A 23,772-nucleotide genomic window follows, 5' to 3' on the forward strand; every position below is an offset into this window, starting at 1 on the left:
AAATGAGTGTTTATGCAAGTCTGCAGCTCTGCAGTCACGAGGGGAGGCCTGCAGGTTTCAGACTGCCTCTGACGCAGTTCAAAGTTTTTTCCCGCAGCTCTTCTCTCAGTATGAACTCTGCTGACCTCAGCAGTTTATCTTATCATGTAGCTGAAAAGGTGTAATCTGCAAGTTTCACTGTCAGAATTTTTCCGAATCTGAACCGGTCCATCTAGAATGAAGAGCCTGTGGAAGCAGTGGTCCTCATTTATGATGCCGGTACCTCTGCAGATGTGTTGGGAGAGATCAATGCTCATGATGCCTTGATTCCCCCAGGATAGCATGCTAATGGTGTTCCTAGCTTGTTTAAATTTAAAAAAATAAATAAAAAAATAAAAAATGCCAGAGCATGCTAGAGCATAGTAAGTGCCCCTCTCTGGAATGTAATGGTGATAAACATACCGTAATTTCTGGACTATAGAGCGCACCTGATTAAAAGCCGCATAATCTAATTTTAGAATTAACAAACAGACAGGTAAGAAACAACAGCCACTCTTTTCACTTGTATGTTTATACAGAGACCTTAAATCCAATTTTTATCACATCAGGATTTTTTAACTTTTCTTTTAATTTAATCCGCTTAGCAACATAAATATATTGTACAGGTAAATGCTTTTTTTTCTAATGGTGTCTGTAATGCAGCTACCTTGAAATATACGTTTATATCAGCTACACACAAATTACGTTGTTTATGCTTTTTTACTCAAACAATGAACAATTTAAAACTCCCCGATGGCCCACCTCTAAAATCTTCTATTTTCATCGCGGTGGTGATTGCCTTTGCCTTCCGTCTGATTTGTACAGCGGAAACACCGCGGCCGTCCGCTCTCTGTGTGTTGACCCAGTCTTCCAGAAAGTTTTCACGTTCGGGCCACCTGCGATGTATACGTCTAAAAGCTTTTGTCGTCTTTTTGCTTTCGATCAGTTCTTCAGGCAGGCGTCTCCACCTTCTCACCATTGATTACCGTAATGTATGCCAAGATTACGCGCGGCAGCTCGATTTCCTTCTTCAACCGCCAGAGTGATCGCTTTTAACTTAAAAGTCACATCATTTCTTCTAGTATTTTCCATGTTGATGAGGGTTAGTAAAAATGACTGATTCACAATAGTTGTGATAGTGCGCCACGAAAAAAACATAAATAAGTGTAAAGTGTAGGAAAAAAGTGGCGGCTTATAGTCCGGAAATTACGGTAGTTGGAACATTGTTTCGCCTATCGTGCCCACTCTCTGATAACTGCACGGATACAGCTTTGTTACATGTATTTTTTTTTCTTTCTCAGATGACTGAACAGAGGAAAAACAAGCAGCGACTTGGATTTCTGGGTCCTTCTCAGGTCAACCATCATATCCCGACCCACTGAGGGGCTCCAGACTCAATGGTGGCACCACCATGGCCACTCTACTGCAGGGCGCACGCATCCCCACAAACTCCAGCCTGTAACACCATGTGTACCAAGATAAGATTGGACCATGCCTTTACCGTGAGACGTCAGCTGTCTCGCCAACGGAAACTGCACCTTGTATCAACCCTGAGTGACAAGCGGCGTTGCATCATCTCTGTCATCTGCGCACACCCTCATACAGACAGGCTCAGCTCTGTGAATGATTGACCAAACACAGCACACATCTGCCAGTGTGGTGTTGGTGCGCCAGACGGAGATAAAGGAAAGTGTTGTTTTCCGCTAATGTGTTAGGGAGCAGATCGGAATGCTGCAGAGAGTTCGGCATCTGAGGGTGGAAAGCAAGTTGGGGGATTCTTTTCACCTCCTTGAACTGTCACTCTGGGAAGAACATTAAGGAGCCTCACAAATATATATATTTTTTAGATTTGTAATAGTTTACATTCTGTGGTTCATAAAGGGATTTCTATTGTTTTTACATGAGGAAAGAGAATCCATGCTGCCTTAACTAACATGAGTCCCTTTTAAAAACAACACATTGGAATTACGGCATGTGCACGTTGGTTCAAAAGGGTAAACTCACCGGAAAACAGTAGCTTGGCAGAGTTTTTACATGTTATGTGTAGAACCTGGTATTTTCTGGAGCATTTCAGTCTGAGAATAAAGGTTAATACAGAATTGCAATAGTGTAGCAGTTACTTGAGAAAGCCTTAATCACATACTGGTATGTTGTTAAGGACTGACCGAAGGTGAAGATCTCAGTTCTTTCATGTGTAATTCTTAAACGTTTGTGTTTTTAAATTATCTTCACTACTCTGAACTAACTGGATCCAAATGTTTTTCACAGTTGCACAACGTAACTCCAGGTTACAAACACGTGCCACTGTGACATAATGTCGTGGGGGGTTTTTTTTCATGTGGTTGGATGTGGTAATAAATTTGTAACGTGCCTACTTGACTTGAGTTGCAGCGTATTATCATAGAGCAACAAGTCCTTGTCATAAGACTTGTGATGCACTCCCACCCCTTTCCAAATGTTATGTTTCTTTTTCAGTCCTATGACATTAAAACCTAAATAACAAATTCTCTGGAAATGTAAATATTCAGATTTTTTTTCAACTTCTTGATATTTATCCCCAATAATCAGTCAGAGCAAGCTGGTATTTTATTTTGGAAGGTTTGCTGTGATGTTTCAAATCTAAGTAGTCAGAGTCCAAGTTTACCTTGTAAAGACGTTACAATGTGATTAGTTTTGTAGGGTTAGCTGCAGAGTTACATAAATGTTTTTATAACAGCTGTATCTGAGTGAAGGGCTTAATTACAATTGGAAGCAAAAGTCAAGCAAACAGTTGCTCAATAGTGTGATTAGGAACTCAGAGTTCCATCACACTGTGTATAAACATTGGAGATAGTGTTAAGTTATGTCCCTGCAGTCCAAAGTGACCTGCTGTGGCGATGAAGGGCTGGCTTTGTCCATCCGCCGGTCTCTGCTCAGTCTGTCACCATCTCACTGGTTTCAGCCATTCACAGGCTAGGTGATTAAACATTCGGTTCACAGGGAAATCGTGGATTCGCCCCAGCTGGTTGCCTGTGTGTCTTTATACATGTGACATATTTAATATGACCTGTCCTACTATTGACTTTCCTCAGAGGAGTTTACCTCCTGTAACAACCATTAAAACTGGCTCACGCCATAATGGTGAGCGGCACTGGCGGCATTAAAGAAATGTAGGGGCCGTCGCCATATTGTGACCCCAAAAATGCTCTTCCTCCCATGGTTTGGTGGTTTTAATCTCAAAAGTATTTAGCTTCACTGTCCTCTTTAGCCAAGACTCTTTAAATATCTTCAGGGGGGCCTAAAATAATACAGAAGATGATCCGGTTCAGTTCATCCTCCTGAGCACAGGGAACATTTCTCTGCACGTGGCCTGTTTATTATTTACTCGTGAATGTAACCTTAGACACATTTGGAAGATGGTTATCTCCTTCAGGCTCGGGTGTTTCCACGCTCCTCGCAGTCAACAGTCACGTTCTTATCCTGTGTGCATTTGTAGGGGCGTGGAAACACCCAAAGGTCAATAAAACGGGGCTGTGTCCCAAACACCTCTGTGGCGGCACTGAGTGACTCACCACGGATCAGTTCATCTCTCTGCGTCAGCCATGTATATTTAACCCAAAAGAATCGTCCTGAAAACTTTAATCCCTTTACTGAAATGCGGAAAGTCTTCTTTTAAGACCGCGGCAGCTTCATGGACCACCAGAGCCAAATATCGTCCAGGTTTTGTTTGTTTTGTAAAATGAACTGACCACAGAGGGAGTGGAGGGCGCCGTCAAACTGTCATTTCTATAAACAGCCAGCGCCTGGTCACCCGACACGTGACTTCCTTTGTCTTGCGCCAGTTTGAACTTTTGAAGTCACATGATCCAGTCAGGTTTAAACACAGAGCCAGCATTTAAAATGGATTATAAGAAAATATGATGTGCTGAATATCTAAAAAAACCAACAAATATTACATAAGAGCATGTAATTATGTCTAGCACAAACAGCCATAGCTGCTGATTTAAAAAATACTTGTGATATTCTGGATCTGACCCTTAACTTTCTGGCCATTCTTTCTATATTTATGTGTATATAAGAAAATAAAACAAATGCAATGTTTAAATCCACGGAACTACTCAGATTCCAACTAACGTAATGAACTTGGGCAGTTATGTAGCCTTCTGATTGGCTAGATAAAAGTCTGAAACGTTTGAAAGATCCAGGGTGTGATACTCATAACAAAAAGCAGCATTTGTCAATTTAAAGAGGTAGAAAATGACAGCCTGAGTCATCCTCTTGCATAGTGTAAACGCCCAGTTTCCTTTTTACAGCATTTTGGGCCGTTGGAACCTTGGTGACACCCCGACCTCACTTCCCGTTTTTACATACTTCTGGTCTGAGCAGGTGAACAAGGACGAGGGCTCCCAATGAATTACAGTTAAAGAATAGATACTAAAAGAATTCTACACAATTGGAAAAAGTCCTCAGAATTATTTTAACATCTAGTACCTGCATAGTCTGTGTGTGTGTTTGTCTGTGTGTGTGTGTGTGTGTGTGTTTAAAACTGCTTATTTGTTGTTTTAACCAGATCCACTGTAAATCAAATACACTGTGAAGGTAAAACTGTATTTTGTAACTATAAACAGAACTGAAGAAGCCTTCTGGATAGAAGGCGAAACGTCTTCAAGAGAAGAAACCCAGTCCAGTTGACAGAGAAAACTACCTTGGTAACTATAAACAGGTCAAATTAAATTATTCACGTCATTTCTGGACTCTTTACCATCCCCTTATTCTTTAAAACCATCTAAAACTAAATGTGAGATGTCTTCATTGAGACAATAAACCAAACTTCCATGGCTGTTCCTTCTGCTCTGTCCCATCTAAAGGACCATGTCAGGCAGATGATTTGCGCCCCATGTCCAGCTGTCTGTCTGAGTCCCCCTTGCCTCTCCCTGGCCCCTCCCTCCCCTCCCTGAGTAGTTTGACTCCTACAGGCTGTTTGAGTCATGCCGGTTACTGGCCTGACATCCACCTCCAGAAACCACAGAACCCAGTTCCAGTCCCTCTTTTTTCCAATCAAAGACTGCACACAGTATTTATTTTAGTTTATAAAGTAGCAAAAAAAACAGAACAAATGCTACAGATGGGACGCCGTTTGAGTTTTAACAGTGTAAAAAAGAGCAAGCAGCTTAAGAAGTTTTGTACTGTAGAACTTCCTAATTTTACAATAAAAATAATATTTGCATCCTATAAATTGAGCAGCATTTGAATGTGCGCTCCAAAGCATTCTGGAGCAACCAGTCCATTATTAAATCTCTCTGACCACACTCTTTTTGCAAGCTGATGCACATTTTTGCAGTAAAGTAAAGGAGAAATTGGATGTTTCAAGTTTGAAGTTTTGTATTTGTGAGTATCGGCAGAATGTCTCAAGACCAAATGTCAGAATGTTTAGACTGGCAGGGAATTAAAATCCGATGATGTGTTTCGTGTTCCATAAATAAAAGGTTTGTTTCGCTCCTTCTCTTCTTGTTAACCCCTTTTCGTAGTGTCACTGGACATAGAAATTCCTTCATAAGGAGATAAATGTGTGCAAAAAGCCCTGATGGTAGCGTTCATTTGGACTCATCTGAAGGTCGTCATGCTGTCTCTGTCGTTGTATTAAACCTTCTGCCACTTGGAGGAGGGAGAACCGATCTGCAGGCCGGCAAAAAAGACCTGGTACCGGTGCTTCCACATGATGAAGGCCCCGATGGCACAGACCAGTGCTTGGGCCAGGTTGAGCCCGATCTGGACCAGGAAGTACAGAGTGAGGGTCCCAGTTATCACCTCGCAGTCGCCGACTCCCTCATAGTTAAAGGTGCGAGCTATCGGGTCTTCTTGGCTGAGTGTGCAGACACAGTCCTCTCCTGCCGGCCCACAGCTGAAAGCACTGGTCTGGGAGTAATGGTGCCCAGCGAACGCCACGACCAGCACTGAAACGACCAACCCGATGGTACACAGGATAAAGTACAGAACCTGTGGAGGACAAATGGAAAGTACATTGCATTCTTTCCTTCCACTTGAGATGTTTTGCTCTTGCTGTTGTACTGTGATTAACTCAGAGCTCCAAAACCAGTTTAGGACCAGGTACGCTGGCTCAGACCCTGAGGCGGGTTAAAGAGATTACCCACAATTCTACAGGGAAAGGTCTGACCCAGAACACATGCAAGACTGCCCCGAAGCTCCAGCAGCTTCCCACCTTCACTGAACATCCTGCGTGCGTATGAACAGTCTAAAAATACAGCTGTTAAATGTGACACAGCTTCGGTGTTGTTTACGCAATTGCACGATCTCAGTAACACTAAATCTTCATCTTAATCCGTTGCTTACATAACAGCAGCCCTCATTTGCTGGTGTATTTTCATCTGTTACGCGCCGTTTATGGAATTATAGGAGTGCTGAGAGCTGTTAAATTCTAAATGCTATTATATTAAATTTGGAGCAGCCAGTTGGTCGGAGGCACATGTGCAAACAGCAGGTCTGTCAACAGGGACTTTGGCTGAAAATGATGTAAAGAGAGACGATCAGGAACCCCCCAAATTCTGCAGCACACATGAAGAAATTTGAACATTTCGAGCTTTGCAATGTGCAATTGGTCAAGTGACTTAAAACCTCTTACAGGCAGTTGTTGGAATTCTTTTTCAGAACTGCAGTTTTGGATAATTCTTGAGACAAATAGTGCGTGCGTGCGTGCGTGTGTGTGTGGACTCACTTTACAAATGAACTGCGCTGACGTTCTCTCATCAGGGACGTAGGTGATGCAGTACAGGATGAAGCCCAGGATGGAAACTAAACACAGCTGTAACACCATGAAAGTAACAACAATTTGTGAATCATTTTAATTCCTAAAGGACTAAAAACAGCCCATGTTTTTTTTTTTAACCATGTCACACACACTGTTCCTTGCATGTATACGTTCTGCTGGCTGTGGTAAAGAATCAGTTGTTCTGAGTCCAGGTTGTTCACATCCTCTCTCAATATTGGCTGATTGCATGATTCAGCAGTTAGCTGTCATCTGATTACATTATTACCTCGCCCAGCCCCCATCCCCCCTCCCCCCACCCCCTTCACACAGACACACTCACAGTCTCCTTAGTGCAATTAGAGTCTTGTGACCAACATGCAGCATCTTATTTGAATGTTTTTCCCAGGTTTTTATGTACTGAGGATTCTCTGCTGAGGTCTTGGTGACCTCCGTGTTTTTCACTTGGCTGGATCTCGTGAGGATCTAACTCGGGATGTTGGTGACCAGGGATGTTTTTCAAGAGCAGATGCTGTCTGAGATATCAGGCAACACGCTGCTACTCGTGCAGTCTTGCAACAAGTTTTTTTCCCACCTTATGACAGATTTTCCTCAAATAGGCAACAGAAAGCTGATCGTTCTTCACTTCACATTTATCCTTCTCCTTATTTTTATGTGTTACAGAGCATTGTTAACACATGTAAAATGTTTTGTTTCCCCCGTATAAGGGTTGTTATTTCAGATTCATTTATTTAACTGCAGTTCTGAGTCCCCACTTTGACTTCATATGCTCAAATCAAAGAGAATCAAGGAGAAACAGGGCCTGTGGTGATGAGCGGGCTCATTGAGTTTAAGTTTAAAGATAGCAACGAGAGGTATCAGGTATCGGTATAATATAAATATCTCAGTGATTTTCTCATGGCTGTCTGCCAGAGACGTGTGGGCCAACACTGACATGCACGTGAAGGTGGACGGCATCTTATGGGATATAAGCCGAGGGTCATGCAAAGGTATCAGAATACGCGCACGCATGTAAACAAGCAGAAGCTGAAAAGGGAGCTTACGGTGATCCCAGCCCAGTGTGGTGTCTCTCTCGCCATGAGTGAGGGGCTTATGGCCAACATGAGGAAGGCCACCACCGTGACGGCCACCCCCAACAGCAGCTGGAGCAGGGCGACGAGCAGAGGGAAGCGACAAAACCTGCACTTATGGCCGTCCTCTGGTTCTGGGCTTTCTTCTCTTTTCTTGCTCCTGCTCTCCTTGTCTAAAGACCCTTTCTTCTCCTCCATTGCAGCCACTTTTGTCTGACTTTCTCTGCTTGACTCTCACCGTTGCAGTTTTTGGGGTGGATGAGCCTGTCTGCCGTCTGCCTCTCTCCCCTTCACGCCCCCTCCTGCCAAGGCTCCCTCTTACCATAAGCCCTGCTCGCCTGCTATTTGAAAACAGAAAAAGCACTGAACTAATATGGAAAACATTTGGACGGGATTCCTGAAGCGGCTCCGGTGCCACATATAGAGCAGGAGGCATTCAGAGGAAAAGGGGGCCGGGAAGGCACGAAGGGGGAGTCCCAACACACGACGGTGAAAGTGTGTTGTATCTTTTTAAAAACGTATTCATGTTAAAGGGGAGAAGGGCAAATCAGCAGGTCTGGGTTAATGAGAAGCCAGCTCAGAGGAGATCACACTTGACTTGAGATCAGGGGAGATTGGATCATTCTTTGTCAGCAGTGTTACACAAGAGAGCCATATGCTGCCAGCCAGAAAGAGTCACATGACTTACAGGAAGAAGTGAGACATGTGAGGGCTTTGCATGGGCTCAGATGTTAGTGTTTTTGAGCATCTAGAGTTCACAAGAGGATAACAGGTGTCTCTGGCTGTCAGATTAACTCCCTGGAGCCACTGTAATAAACTTGTAAATAAAACATACGTAGAGAGCTCTGGAGTGGTTCTTTTATAACGTCAAACCGCATGTATAAGAATTAAAAGCGTTTCACTTAAATATCAAAATATTTTTATATTCATTATTTTTCTTGTTTTTCGTCAAGATTTCAGAGGGTCTGGCAGGGAATCGGTATTATTTGTGGCTGGCGTTTGCCGAAATCGATTACCAGACAAAGGTGCTGCTGTGAAGGTGGGAGCGCGGCACCCATGCTGATGTTAATAAAGGAGGCGCACGTGTCTGAGCACACGGTTGGGCCGGTGCCATGGTTACTGACAACGCAGAACTGAACGACAGAAAACGCGTGAAGACATCACCCGACCTGCCCTTTTCTCGGCAACATCGCTGCGGAACGGTCGAACACGGACGCGCTCGGCGAACAACTCTGATATTTTGAACGCGACCTTTGTTGCTTGCTTTAGAGACAGTGCGGAGGGGGAGGTAAAGGAAGCAGACGCGCGTTTAAGATCGCGGCTTTAGCTCACTAACACAACTAAACCCGACAGCGCGACACTTTGTCTGTCTTCACGCTTTTGCGCGTTGCGCTCTGAATCGTTGAACGCGTCGCGTTTCGCCAGCCAGGTCGATAAGTGTTTGGAGCGCATTGCTATAGGAACGGCGGCGGTCGCTGTTGGACACAGGCAACTTTGTGCTGTTGCTGACTACACGTGAGTCTGAAGCTGTTCCCGAGCAGAGGCGCGCGTGCGCTCTGACCACAGAACCGTGCGAAGCGGCAGCTCAGGGAACTCCAGACATCAGTCTGGATCACAGCTCCACCGGAGGACACGCACTCCCACCGTCTCCTTCAGCCGCCCGCTCCCGGAATAGCGAACCCATAGAGAAGTTGAGGCGCGGACAGCCGGCAACATTGGAGCCATGGACGAAAGAATACCACATTTACAGGACAGGCAGTTCATGGAGCGCGCAGATTTCTTGGGGTAAGTGTTTCGCTTTTGGCGAACTCGCGCAAATAAATAAATAAATAAATCAAGTAAATTGTTGTGGTAGCCTGGTGATTGACCGGAGACTCTCCGACTTTAGGATGGATTACCCCTCTCTCTACATGTGCAAGTCGAAAAGGGGAATTAAACGAGAGGACGGTGGTAAGGTACGCATACTGGCTCTACTTTTCTGTTTTGTAACCGAGTTCAGTTAGTTTATAATGCGCACCATTAGAATGTGCCTTATATAACAACTTTGTGTGCAGAGAGTGATTGTTTTATATCGGCAGGACGCGTACAAGTTACCACACAGGCTGATAGAGAAGAAGAGGCGAGACAGAATCAACGAATGCATCGGCCAGCTGAAAGATTTATTACCCGAACATCTGAAGCTCTCGGTGAGACCCCGGCTCCTCACAAAGTTTTGAGGTGACTCTTCAAACCTGCTTTTGCGCGGAAAAAAATGTCCTGACTCTGGTTTCGTGCCTCCCCAGACGCTCGGACATTTGGAGAAGGCGGTTGTCCTGGAGTTGACGCTGAAACATTTGAACGCTCTGACCGCTGTCACTGAGCAACAGCACCAAAAGATCATCGCTTTGCAGAACGGTAAGGTGCACGAACCTAGAATTAGCATTGCGTAGATGTAATCATAAACATTCTAAAGGAAATCCGCTCGGGGGTTAAGGATTAAAAAGATAAAAATCAGAACTAGGGTGTTTTGACAGATGAATTAAACGCGCTGTTTAGACGCGTCCCTTTTATTTGACGGTAATGATCTGATTATTCTGTCTTGCAGGGGACCGGTCGATGAAATCTATTCATGCAGACTTGGACGCGTTCCACTCCGGGTTCCAGGCTTGTGCCAAAGAGGTCCTGCAGTACCTGAGCCAGGTTGAGAACTGGGCAGCGAGAGAGCAGAGATGCGCGCAGCTTATCAACCATCTTCATAAGACGCTGGCGCAATTGCAGACCTGCGCGCCGCAGCCGCCCAGCCAGCACCAGCTGGCTGCCGCGGACGCGCAGGATGGGCAGAAAGCTGACGGCCAAGCCAACTGCGTCCCGGTCATCCAGAGGACCCAAGGAGGGGAACTTAACGAGAACGACACAGACACAGACAGTGGATACGGCGGGGAGGCGGAAAAGAGCGATGGCAAAGATAAAGATACTGAGCGCACCAAGGCGCAGGGACACAAGGCTGTGAAGGTCAAACAAGAGTTTGGAGACGAGCACGTTGCCAAGAAGCCAAAAATGAACAGCCCCGGGAACAGTTTAGGGGGTGCAGACGCCATCAGACCTGATTTGGCGTTGATGAACTCTCTGATGGGAATAAGCAGCGTGGGACAGCAGACACCTATCTGCATGCCTTTCTACTTCATCAACCCCTCAGCCGCCGCATCCTATATGCCTTTTTTCGACAAAAACAACATTGAAAAATACATGTACCCCGCGGCGGCCGCGCTGACGTCGCCCTTCCCCTGGTTGTACCCAGCACATGCGGCGGCCGCGGCGGCTGCAGCCGCTTTCCCCAGTCTGTCAGCTCATCTGGGGGCGTCTTCTCAATCCAATGACTCCCGCAGCCCAGACAGCGAAGAGTCACTGGACGCTGAGGCAGGTTCACCGGAGGAGCCCCAAGAAAGTCCCGCTCGGCACGAAGACAGTGACGTAGCCGATGCGTTCCAAGACAGCAAGAAAAGCCCGCACGATCAGTTGTCCGCCTGCCAAGCCAGCTAAGCCGTCTGCACCACCTTTCCTTGCATCCTGAGGAGTTAATGCGTTTATTTTTTTTAAGTTCGCAAAATTTAAAACGAGGTTTCACAGCAGGTGGTTTTCAGTTTATGGGCGGAACGGGACAATGTGACAGCGTGTGCCTTTTGCACTCATGCTAGATTAATCAAATCATTGATAACGATCGACAATAAGGTCGTGCTGGAGGCTTTGTTTGTTAAGACTTTATGAGATGGTAACGGTGGTTCACCAACTCTGAGCTGACGGAGCAGTGTCCCAATCAACAAGTTTCTGGATGGATGAAGTTACCACGGAGCCCTGCTGGGGTGACCAGCCTGCTGTGACTGTAAATATGACCCTAGAACACACTCTTGGTTTAGCCTGTGCACAGAAAGGGTCCCGTAAAAAGAGGCTCTCATGCACTGGGTCCTAAGAAGGCACTGACGTGGAGAAGTCAGTTCTTGCAGTGTCCACTATTAACAGTAAATACAGACAGATCAGCCACTTTTTCTTTTTTAAATCCCACGTGAATAGGCCCTGATAACAACAGTAGGGGAGATCTGATGATGCCTTTTTGTCCTGGAATCTCAGTGCCATTTTCAAGTTTACACAAGTAAACTAAATCAGTCATTTGAACAGTTTAGGATAATGTAAAACAAACAAGCAAACAAACAAACAAAAAAAAACAATCACAAAGTGGCGGCTTGACCAGCATATTGTACTGTTTCCCTGAATGCAGCATTTCAGCAGAGATGCAGAACCCTCCAGAAGACATAGGGTAGCACCTTAGAGCTCTTTGATATTGAATGTACCTCTATTTCCCACCTGTAAAAGTTTGTACTCGGGAGGATCTTTACTCTTTGAAATGTAAAGTGCACTTTCTCAGCTTTTTACCCTTTCCAACAGTCACCCCATCTGTTTTTCTTTTTTGTTTCTAAATAGCCCTCAACTGTCGTTTTTTTGTCTGAAAACACTCATTGTGTAGTATTTAACTAAAACAACATGCGCAGCAGTGCCGCACACATCATGATGGTTTCACGCAATAAAGTGGCGAATGGATGTACCAGGATGAAAATAACTTCAATCCTAATCCGATTTGCACCCACACCTACAGGCCAGACTACCGGTATCCCTTATTACATGTGGTATGCGTTTATTGTAAAAAATTTTGGTTTTCTGACAAAGTTGGGAACAGCGCTGCAGTCCATGACCATCGGTAGCAGAACGCTCTCTTGGCCTGTTTTCATTCCTGTGAGTACAGTGTTGTTAAGCTTTTCTTTTTCTTATATTTCGACACGTGACTGAATTAACTGATGGTTTCCGTTGTATTTTGGCTTCAACATATTGTTTTTGTAGTTTTCTTTTGGTTTTTCCTCATATCTGTCATAAATTGTTAAATATAGTGGCATGTGCACCTGTACATACTTTTTTTTTGGTGAATATACTATAAAGTAAATATACCATGTCATTGTTGTAGAAGTTATGGAAGTTTTTTTTCTTTTTTTAAAAGAGATTTAACTGAACAAAATGTTGCACATTTCTTTAATGCTTTACACACACGCTGTTCTAAATTATTGCTGATGAATTGTACAATAAATATCAAAAGTGAACTCTCTTGGCCTTTTGTTTTATAACAGTTCTGCAGGGAACAATACCAGGTCATGTGTTTGAGTGCTGTACATTTTAAGAACAATAGTAAGAGGTCAGCAGATGAAATGTATTATTACTCAGGCTCTGATCAGCTGACAGGTCACAGCAGAGGAATGTACAGTTAGCCATGGCTTTATAAAAAAAAAAAAAAAGTCATGTGATAAAAGGATGATGAAGTGAGATTACCCTCAGTCTGTTCCAGTCGATGAAAAACAAGGGGCCCTCTTCAAACCTGTCAAAAGCTTAAAGTAGGATCAGACTTTAACTTGGTGCTCAGGGTAAAAATATTCTAATCTTTCTAATTTGGTGTAGAAATTTCTGATGTCAAGCATTCATGTGGAGAAATACTATTTACCAAAAGTTCAACAAAATCAGTCGCCTCATGGGATTAATCTATGAAGCCTTTCTGACAATTTGCATGAACATTTTACACCATGACCATGTTTGTACTCTTCTATGAATAAAAACAGAAACATGTCCATTTGTCCTCCAGGAGCCAACTTCTTGAAGATCCTGCAATTGGTGAGTAAATGCTGCCCTCTTGCGGCAAACATGGTAAAAAACAAACCCAAAAGCAGCGTGACCTAAAACAGACAGGATCCAGCCCAGTTAGTCAAATGGTTTATTGAATCATGCAACCCATGTCATATCAGTAGCCACTTACAGCCATAAATCAGTCAACACTTTGCAGTATATTAAGGCAAGGACAGAAACAGTATGTACAGTTGACATCGAGTTTTGGAACATGTATATTTGTAAACAGTGGTAAACATCATAAGTTGCTGGGTGTAAAATGCAAATAAATCATATCCAAAAAGGGGGGGGAAATCAATTCAAATATACACAAGCTACTGTAAAGTTCATTCAAATATGTAAGAAAATGATAACATACTGTGCTGGCGACAGAATGGAGTGTGTGATAGATCAGGAAATAAATTAGATTAAATGATCGTTACTTTTAAAACAAACACGTGGTCCCTAATGTAAAGTAGCAGGATGGAGCTCCCAATCAATGTTCTTGCTGCAAAATCCCAACAGATAAAACACCTTCATTGCCTTTCTTTGTAAAAACCATGCTCCACCACAACATTCAGCCTCCGTCAGTCAACCTCAATGTTTCTGCCGATGCTTCACTGTACGTCACTTAAAAACAGAGTGAAACGAATATAAGGCACTTCTACGCAAATAGCAGCCAAACTGCAAGCCTTGGGAATTTTAGAGCCCGAAACGCGCAACTCGTGTACACATTCTGATATGGCTGTATTTACAACACAATCATGCAACAAGACCGGCTCATCTTTGGACACCGATGACTGCAGAAAAACAAGCTTAATAAAGCATTTGGCAAAACATACCAGCTAGTCATCATTTAAAAAAAACCTTAAGAGTACAATAATCTGGTTCAGTGTGCAGATGTCGCTGCACAAAAGAGGGCACTCAACTTCTATAAGTGAGCCCGCAGCTTTGTAATAAAATACATTTTTACTACAGAATGCTGAAAAGTAAAAAAAAAAAAAAAGGGCTTTACAGCAAGTCACTGTTTTATCACCTACAGACAGTAATATTCTTTATTAAGAAAACTATTAATCTTTTTGTGCATAGCTTTGACATGAACAGATAATCAGATCTGCACGAGTACATTCTGGTTTGCCAGGCAAAACATTCGAGTTCATTTTGCCGTCACTACAAGCAGGTAAAGGTTGTTTACTGCGAAAATGACACCACGATGTTCAAAGATTCACATTGTTATTTAGAATATTCTGATTTTCTAGAATTATATTTAAAAGGCAATCACTGTGTTTCACAATGCAAGTAACAACGCAAACCATTTAGCAGGTAGTAAAATGTGACAAAGATTAAGAGGATATACCAACACAGGAAGAACACAACAGTCGTGTCTTAGTGTCATAGTACACCGCATTACACGGTGCTGCTGCTGTGCCTTGATTCTTCATGTCATAGGGGCTAATCTTTCATCTCAAGTTCTCAAAAAAGCTCAGCACTGTTCCGTTGCCATTGTCGTATCTTAAGGTCTCCTTCACGTAATTGACAGAACAGTGCAGAGTAATGTGCTACTGAGGTATCCCATAAAAAAATATTCACTTACAAATGTGGATTTAGGTGAAATGAGCCTGCAGAACCACCTTACACATAGATCCCCTCTGGATTCAGACCAGAACTGAGTGGGCTGTGGAGGACACGAAGGTGACTAGAGGTCGGGCGTGAAGCAGCGGGGCGTTTCAGGGAGCCAGTCAGCAAAACAACATCTGACCATGAAAACAGGAGAAAGAAGGAAAATAAGAAAACGGACTTTAATCCGTGTGGTATTAGTAAATTGGACTGATGCTATTCTGCCGCCAGAGGGCAGTAGCGATGATGAGTTTAAGTTAAGGTGAAATAGTGAGTCCCTTTCATAAACACAAAGCAAAAATGGTGAAATACAAAGCACAGAAAAGGGCCAAGCTAATCCAGTTCATTGTTGTATCATAACTGTTGTTGCTGTCAGCTTTAAATGTTTCACACATCAGGTTCATTTATTCATTCACAGTAGCTTCAAGTCAAACATGAACTCCCCTCACTGAAAATTTCAGGTCCATTTTACAAACACTCACCATGATACACTGCTTAGGTACTGCCTCGCTAATAATCTCTTTCCCTAATAATCCTAATGTAGACTATTATTAGATATCAAATGGACATTTTCTGTTCGATAGCTGCTGCCTCATCCACTGATTTAGCGGCTGTTTCATTTGTCTTCCCCTGCGGGCTGATGTTGATGCTTAAGTTCAATGAGCCCAGCAGAGACACCGATGAATGTCTGATGGGCAGCAAAAAGGAGGGAGCGACGAGGAAGCAGGATGGATGAACGAATGAAGCTAATCTGCAGGTATTTGTTGGCAGAGTCTCTACATTTCACTGGGTGGGGGAGGGGGATCTAATTCTGCACCCTCCGCTACCAAAACCTATGACTGATTTTCTCTGACACAGTTTCTTTTTCTGACACAATCCCGCTGAGTCGGTTTCTCTCAGCGGATTTATCGGATGAGACAGAAATATAAGTGGCTTAATAGAAGGGGGCACGTTTAGCCTGCATGTGAAGGACGGAAAGTCTCGCTCAAACACACTCAAGTTCTGTCTAATATCAAGCCATTTAAGTCCTCCAATGTAAAACCACTGACGCAACGGGGATGGTTTCTTCTGCCTCTTTACTTTATAAAAATGTACTTCTCTGTCTATCTAAAGCGATAGAAAATGCTAAAAGGACTTTGACTTTGATTGAATCCATCCATTTGTGGTGAGAATGAAACTGATATTACCTTTAGTCTGACTAGTCTGACTGCTGTTGCTCCCCTCTTCCTCGCCGGGCTCGGCCGGCAGCACCGTGACCTTGGTGCCGGTCTGCTTGATAAACTGCTGCAGGTTAACCTGTCTCAGCTCCTTGGTCAGCAACTCCAGCTCATGCTGCATGTCCTTCAGTGGAACACAGGTGAGGTGTGAGGAGACGTCACGAGCGAGAAGAGGACCTTCATCGTCCCCCTTCGTGCTACAGGTGGTCTTTTAATGAAACGGCTCACCTGCAGTTTCTTGTTGCTTTGTCCGAGGGACCTGTCCACAGCCCTGCTGCTGCTCTCCAGCTGGACAGCCTGTCTCTCCTGGGATTTCAGTTCTGCCTTGGCTCTTAGAACCTGAGCCCGAGCCTCCGCCTCGCTGACCCACTGCGTTTCCTGACGCTCTTGCTGGAGTCGCTGCTCCTCCAGACCTGCCTCCACGCTCTGATGGGAACATAAAGGAAAAACACGCTGACGTGAGCAAATTTCCTAATGTGGTGGGAAAAAAAGCCTTTTGACTCATCATTTCACACCTGGACCATTGCCAACTTCTCTTCTATGTCAAGTTCGCATCCATGCAGGCGTCCTCTTAACTCCTGCAGTCGCTCCTCCAGCTGCCGCTCACTTTCCAGCTCAATCTGCAGCTCAGTGGCCCAGAACTCTTCCTCCTCCATCTCCACCTCATTCTTCCTCAGATGTTTCTCCAGCCTCAGGATCTCATCCATCAATCTTCCCCCTCCCGGCTCACCACTGCTTCTCCCGCCTCGCTCACCTCTCCCGTCTGCCCAGGCTTGGAGCTCGGCCTCATAGGTCTCCAGCTTTTTCTCCAGCACATCCAGTGTCTCCCTCTGCAGGCTGACCAGTCTGACCAAATCCTCCATACGACACGCCCACAGGCCAGGCGACGCCGTCCCGAGGGTCGCTCCCACGTGGTGGAAATTTCCGCCATTTCCCTGGAGGAGTCTTCGCTTTGCTTCAGCCTCGCCGATCTGGCCGCCGCTTAGTATCTCTCTGAGGCCTCTGTGTGCACCCGTGAAAGTGAGGGACTTGCGGCGTGGCTCGCGGCGGCGGAGAGAGCGGTCGTTGGGGTGACGAAGCTTTGCAAGAGGCGGGAGGCTCTGTCGATGCAACCCACGCTCGGGGCCCCTGAGGGGAGGTCCTTCCGAAGGGGGCCGTTCAGTCAGGGAGGGACCTGTGCGATGCAGGATCAGCTGGACATCGCCGGCATACTGACCCCAAGTGTTTAAAGAAGCAACGGGACTCTCGTGAGGTGCCAGGTGACGTTCCGTGTCTCGCCATTTTTCTATCAGAGTGTATCTCCCAGTGCGGCCTGTTGAAACAACAAGAACATCAATGTCACCCAGACCAGCTGCACGAAAACGACTGGTCGCAGACAAGTTTTCAACTTCTTTCTAAACATTTCACAGCAAAAGGCCGTCAAAAGAACCAACCCCGAAAATGTGAAATGAACACGGGCGAAAAGAGTTTTTATCCCCAAGAGAGGAGCACTATGCGTAAACCGTCACAACCCACATAACTTCAAAGGTCCCTTTCCGTCATTTGTAAGTATGGTTTTGATTTTAAAAAGGCAGCGCGGGAGAGGAGGAGGGGGCTCAGAAGTGCTGCTTTTACAATTTGGCAGGAGGCTGAGAGATGAGTCAGACTTTCCCTCCTCCTACTCCGCGCTTTGTGGGAAGTGATGTCAATACAGTATGTGCAAGCCCCCCATCCTTATGGCTCCTCCACTGAGGGGGGCTGTACTCAGATCTAAGAGGGTACCAAAAAAGCCTCGAAGACAAACTGGATCTGAGCTCAGCTTGTAGGCAGGATATCAGTATCAGCCAAGGTATCAGTTCATTGACGCCCAACACTCACCGAACACGCAACAGAGGTTTTCAGGAGTGTTAACATGGAAGAGGAGGAGACACACGAAGGATTACAGCAAGCAAGTCAGTCTATGAGGGGAGGGCACGGATGTGACTATGAACAATACACCGATACACGTCCTGCCTTTGGGTTGTTCCTTTCTATCCAAACACACTCCTTCTACTCCCACAGCCATCAAAATTCAAACCAAGTGTGAGAGCATGACAAAAAGAGTTGGGACAGGAAATAAATTGTTATTAATGTTTCCTGTGAAAGCAGCAAAGCTGCCCGACAGTTCAAGTTCTCACAAACTAGTAAACAGTATAATATTGGAAATAGATCTACCAAATGATAGCTGTTTGAGCCTAGTTGTAAAAGTGTAAATGTTTTATTTGAGACGTACCTATGGCCTGAGCCAGAGCAATCACCACCTCCTGGCAGGTGGTTGCCTCCGTAACCCCGCAGACGACCCTCTGGACTCCATCCACCCAGACCTTCAACTCCATGTTGTGTCAGAAGCGAGGAGTCCGGTTGTGGTGTGTTGGCCCCGACATCACTGAAGAACCCAGCGGTCCGGTGCCCCTCCGGCTACTCAACTGAGGAGGAAACGCACAAAAAACAGGAAGCACTTAGTCAGGATGTGCTGAAGGCTACAATTATGACGCTGGATGCCTTAAAGAATAAACAGACACGGAGTTCCACTTGCGAAACACCGACGAGCCGAGAGTGGCGAGCGGCGTGGCTTAAGCAGCAGATCAGTCCTGACTGGGCTCGTACAGACAGACGTGACATGTCCAGCTGGGGCTGACGCTGTTGTTCTGTTCTCTGGAAACCTGTAAATATCAGCTGGGGTCTGCAGGAAAAGGCTGTAAACTGATATTCTCGTGTTCTGAGGAAATCTGTGAAGACTGAGCCGGAAACAGAAACTGGAAAAACGGGACAAAACAGCCAGTGTGGGGTTTTTTGGGGAGGGGTTGATAAAAGTTTAATTGAAAAAAAGTTGAGTGAAAGCTGGCACAAGAGACTCAGAGGAGTAGAAGAGATTTGTTTGTTTCATGGAAGCAGTTTCCTTCTTCCCGCCTGGTATTCTGCACCGCTACACGGGAGAATAATGACGTATATGAGCAATGAAATATTCAAAAATCTGCAACTTCTGGGAGCCATTTAAAATACATAAGTTATGTAAACTGGTTATAGATATCAGAGCTACAAAGGAAACACTAAAACCATGATTAGATTAAGACAATGTGCGACTTTAAGGATAATGCCTTGGACGAGAGTGAGCTCCTTAAATCCAGAGCACCTACGCTACCGAGCCAAAGGGCCCTTTTGTTCACCAACCCCCAACCAATTACACCTCCCCCTGCCCGCGCGCTCCCCGGCCACATACAAAAGCAAAGACAACCTCAGCAGCTCGTCCTGACATCCTGCAATTGCTTTTCTAAATATGGTGAAGACATTAAAACAATGCAAACAGAAAACCTGCGAAAGTGCTGCAGTCAACCTTAGCTTCCATTATTTTAATTAGTGCAGTGATTGATTAATGCAGTGTTAGTTTACAGATTAAGTGACTAATCTTTCCTGTGGCTTAATTTGAAATTAAGCTGCACAAAGTAGTCGCTCTCGAGGATTAAGCAAGTTTTAATGAAGCAGATGTGAAGAAAAAAAATGCTCAGCAACACTCCTCCTGTTGCGAGCGTTCTAAATGTGTGGAAAATAAGTGGCACCTTTGGGTCAGAACCGGCTGGAAAAGTGCTTCTGTCCTCTGTTCACTCATCCCTTAAATGGTATAAAGACGCGAAGGACGAGGATAAAACCAGACGCTGCCAGATCTTTCTGCAGTGACCCAGAGCGCAGTCACCGTTTGGTTTAACCTTTTTTTTTCCCCAGGAAAATGTGGAAACAGTAATGGGGCCTGTGCGGGTCTTGATGCAAAGCAGACAAAGTGAATCAGCAGTGGTGAAGGTCCGATTACACAGCAAAACAGGAGGAAACCTTGAAAAATAAGCTAGTGCCAAAGACTTGGAAAACTCCAGAAACGTATAACATCCTCACAAAAGCCGCTTTAATTGCCACTTTTTTTTTTCGGAAAAAGGCTTAGAGAGTCCTTTATAAATGTCAGTCACTCTGCTCCAGACTCATAATATTCACATTCATAGACATTAACCCAGAAAACCTAAAACGAAGATATGGGCAGAGTGGTTTGATGCCATCAGGAGCTTTGCAGGCCTCCATTCCTCTGGTATCCCAAAGCCACATTCTGGGGAAGATGCCCACTGCCTGATGCTGTGCCAGAGATGCGTTTTAAGAGGACTCGCTTAAAAAGAAAGGGGGGAAAAAAAGCTGTGTACACACAAACTGCAGCAAACACCAACACAAACCAGAAGATCTGTGCAAACCGAGTGTGAATTTGAATATCACCCAAAACGCTGGAGCACAAAGACAGGATAAAATGTCCAATGAGTTCAGGACATGCAGGGCTCCCTTCTTTACACTGCGGAGTGTTTTATGACCAAGCCTCCATGAGGGGCCTAACTTCCTGCGAATGCTATATTAAGCACCATCACAGAAATGATCAACTGCAGCAAAACTATCAGAACATGTTCCTGACTCAGAACGGGTCAGTAGTGTTGACTCACGGCGCATTCCTCCAGAAGGAGCGAGCAGCCTGCCTGACGACTCTCCAGGCCAACGGGCGAACACCAAGCTGGCTGCGAAAGGCTTCAGCTGGCTGCTGGTGTAAACAACACACCATATGGTCCTGAGAGCCATCCAACAGCAACAACACTCCTGTAACGCACACCAGAAACGCTAGCAGCCACGACTGCATCACCTTATTGCTGCCAAAGATTTTTTTGGAGGGGAGGGGGGTTCCTCTGAAGCCTCAAAAACTTGCCTACGTAGCAACACTGTTGAAAAACAAGCTGTTGAAAGGGGGGTGGGTATTCATTCCATTACAACAAAATGACATCTACAGAGAAGAAGGCCTGAGGAGTGACTAAAACCTGGTCCTGTGACTACAACCTCCATAATCTGGTGCCAAAACACCCAAGATGTCATCCTCTTTACCGACAGCTATCTTTTACCTCAGCTATCGCTGACTTCACTGCAAAGGACATCGCCTGTAAAGCAACATGTAATTACTAGAAATGTCTACCTTGCTGCCATTGCTAGCAGATTTGATGTACATCTGTGCTCAGCGAGTGTTTGAGCGGGCCAAAGAACTCTTTTTACTTTCTTTCACTTCCTCCAAAATGTCACCAGGCGATGCATTAACAGTGCGATCCCAACATCTACTGTCCAGCAGAACAGCAGCGGTTAGAGGACAGGAGTGTGATGTTGGAGTCCTGCAGTGGGAACCAGATAAAGAAGCTCCAATCTGCTGCCAGAGACAAAGCCTTGATCCTGTACAGTGGAATCTGATAAGGTCCATGGTATGCATTCCTGAGCTGTGAGAATGCAATGTGCCATGACTAAGAGACAAGAAAGCCTGTGGGCACCAGCTCTCTGTGGCTATGCACAGAAGGGATATGGCCTGGAAAAGAGGCAAATCATAAAAAGGGATCGTTATTTAAATGTTATGGGAAATTTGTATTTTGTGACATTTTCTGTGAATTGTTTATGCAAATGAGGAGAGAAATCTGCTTTATTTTCATTTCCTGAGATTTCCGTAAGGCTCTAATCTATGTGTCTGCTCAGTTAGGATTAGTGTCCCGGCTGCAGCCTCCCCAACAAAAGACAGAAAACTGATAATGAGCACTTGTGTGTGACACCAGTCCACAACAACAGACACAACATCAGCCAGCCAAGGTACTCCACTAGATTGCAGGAACGCCTCAGCGATCCCAGAGCAAAACACCTTCTTCTTCTTCTTCTGTCTGGATCGTTTTAAACTTAAAGGGTCTGAATCCAGTACCGCGCACTGGCCCCCACCCCCTCAAACTCTGGGCGATCAGTGCTGCCAGCATATTAAACATCTGGTCAGCACGTTCAGCCAGCAATAATGACGCCTTTGTTCCTGAGCCATGTTCTCAGAAAACTTACCCGTGAGCTCTGAGGAGCCTGCAGGGAAGGCAGCAGGTCCCCTGCAGCAAGGCAGCCCAGCAGGACAGACACCCTCCCTGGCCAACGCTTACAAGCTGCAGCAACTGTGAACCATCATCTGGTGTGGGACCAGACTCAAGAACCAAGAAGTTTTATAGCAGCAGCTAAAATGTCAGCAGACAGATGAGGTCTGAAACTCGAAGGTCCCCAACTGGAAGATTTTTATTGCTGTTGTGGATTTTTGACGTAGAGGCTCCTTATGGCAAAGATTTGCCGTTGTTTCACTTTAGATGCCATAAAAAGCAAAGTTTCGTGTTTTACGTGACCGAGATCAGTTTTCATGTGATTTTTTGGGAGGATTGTGACGTCAGAAACCCCACAAATAGTTTGGCTGAACGATCATCTTGAAAAAGGCTGTACAAAAGGTCACGGACATTAAATACCGAGTAAATGCACCAACTCCACAGTTGGTCGTGACGCACTGTGACTTGCGTAAATAGCATTTTTACGCATATTCTCTCAGGATTCCTGTGGTGCAAAGGCATTTAATGCAAAGACAGCTGGCTGGACATTGGGGAGGGGAAGGAAACCCCAGCGACGAGACGAAAACTGACCCATCCCGACCGCGAAACGCTGCCTGAAACGTCGCCGCTGTCGCTTTGACCCGATGTGGGAAAATCCAACTATTCCCAACATGAAAACAGCCTGAACATGTCACCGGTACCGTCCAACAGCTCCGCGTCGTAGTGGTGCTGTCGACTGGGACGTGGGGAAATGGCGATAATGAGCCGAACTATTGAAGTGGAGAAATGTTTCCGTTATGTCAGCCGCGGCGCATGGAAGCATCATTAGCTCGGTGTCACGGCCTTACCTCCGGGCTGCAAACACGCGTCCGCTCACTGGCTCCTCTCCGGACTCAACTTTCATGTAGAAACGCAGGATACGGCGTCAATCCCGCAAAATCTCTGCTTCTTCCCAATTAGCCAGTAAACCAGTGCGGGAACTGCGTCAAAGTCCCGTGCAGCTGCAGGACGGAACCGCGGCTTTAAATCCCTGCCCTGCCCTGAAAACGACCCTCCACGGTCTGGACCGCTGTGCTCAACTTTGTCCCTGTTTCTCCTCTGCTCGCTGCTGCGGTGCAGACTGGCCGCTAACCAGCGCAAAATGCCCCTCTCCCAGTTGCTTTACTCCTGCTGGTAAATACATTGGAACTGGGACACCGCAAGGCATTGTGGACTGTTTAAAGCTGCAATCCACGGTCAGGGAGGGGGAGCCAACTTTTCCACAGGCGGGGGATCGCTACAAAGACCTCTGGAAAAATAAATTAAAAAATAAATCTGTTTTTTACGAGGGAAAACTTTTAAACGCCAACGGGGAAACGGCTCCTCCAGTCAATTAATCACTCAGTCGACACTAATATTGATGTATGTTCTGGGGCAATATTCCATAAGGTTTAGAAACACTACTGTCATTTCTGCACAGACGGCCATAAAATAAAAGTTTGATCGAATGATCTATC

General features: G+C 45.3%; 4 protein-coding genes across 6 annotated transcripts in view; 2 read left to right on the plus strand and 2 right to left on the minus strand.

The window, feature by feature from the left end:
- itpr2 (inositol 1,4,5-trisphosphate receptor, type 2) overlaps positions 1–2,397 on the plus strand; it is a 37,418-nt gene extending 35,021 nt beyond the window's left edge. The window contains exon 57 of the mRNA XM_057052982.1: positions 1,320–2,397. Within this exon, the coding sequence (XP_056908962.1) occupies positions 1,320–1,400 (81 nt within the window). The 3' untranslated portion in view covers positions 1,401–2,397. The remainder of the gene's footprint in view (positions 1–1,319) is intronic.
- A 2,672-nt stretch (positions 2,398–5,069) lies between these two features.
- Positions 5,070–8,682, minus strand: sspn (sarcospan (Kras oncogene-associated gene)). The gene is made up of 3 exons (XM_057052988.1): positions 7,825–8,682; positions 6,731–6,817; positions 5,070–5,994 (listed from the first exon to the last, which is right to left on the minus strand). The coding sequence occupies exons 1-3, from the start codon at positions 8,047–8,049 to the stop codon at positions 5,638–5,640; spliced, it is 669 nt and encodes a 222-aa protein (XP_056908968.1). The 5' UTR covers positions 8,050–8,682; the 3' UTR covers positions 5,070–5,637.
- Positions 8,683–8,976: 294 nt separating this feature from the next.
- On the plus strand, positions 8,977–12,974 carry bhlhe41 (basic helix-loop-helix family, member e41). Of its 2 annotated transcripts, none has more exons than XM_057052986.1 (5): positions 8,977–9,636; positions 9,707–9,806; positions 9,930–10,037; positions 10,134–10,245; positions 10,436–12,974. In XM_057052986.1, exons 1-5 carry the CDS (start codon positions 9,575–9,577, stop codon positions 11,368–11,370), a joined length of 1,317 nt encoding a protein of 438 aa, XP_056908966.1. In that variant the 5' UTR covers positions 8,977–9,574; the 3' UTR covers positions 11,371–12,974. The 2 variants fall into 2 exon arrangements, with proteins under 2 accessions (XP_056908966.1, XP_056908967.1); XM_057052987.1 differs by having other exon boundaries at positions 8,981–9,636; positions 9,740–9,806.
- Positions 12,975–13,622: 648 nt separating this feature from the next.
- On the minus strand, positions 13,623–23,497 carry LOC130536794 (ras association domain-containing protein 8). 2 transcript variants are annotated; one of them, XM_057052984.1, is made up of 6 exons: positions 23,125–23,497; positions 18,613–18,805; positions 16,877–17,673; positions 16,590–16,787; positions 16,332–16,485; positions 13,623–15,281 (listed from the first exon to the last, which is right to left on the minus strand). In XM_057052984.1, the coding sequence occupies exons 2-6, from the start codon at positions 18,713–18,715 to the stop codon at positions 15,160–15,162; spliced, it is 1,374 nt and encodes a 457-aa protein (XP_056908964.1). In that variant the 5' UTR covers positions 18,716–18,805; positions 23,125–23,497; the 3' UTR covers positions 13,623–15,159. The 2 variants fall into 2 exon arrangements, with proteins under 2 accessions (XP_056908964.1, XP_056908965.1); XM_057052985.1 differs by lacking the exon at positions 23,125–23,497 and adding an exon at positions 18,902–23,074.
- Between the last annotated feature and the right edge of the window lie 275 nt (positions 23,498–23,772).

The sequence above is a fragment of the Takifugu flavidus genome, chromosome 13 (assembly GCF_003711565.1).
Source record: "Takifugu flavidus isolate HTHZ2018 chromosome 13, ASM371156v2, whole genome shotgun sequence".
Lineage (NCBI taxonomy): Eukaryota > Metazoa > Chordata > Actinopteri > Tetraodontiformes > Tetraodontidae > Takifugu > Takifugu flavidus.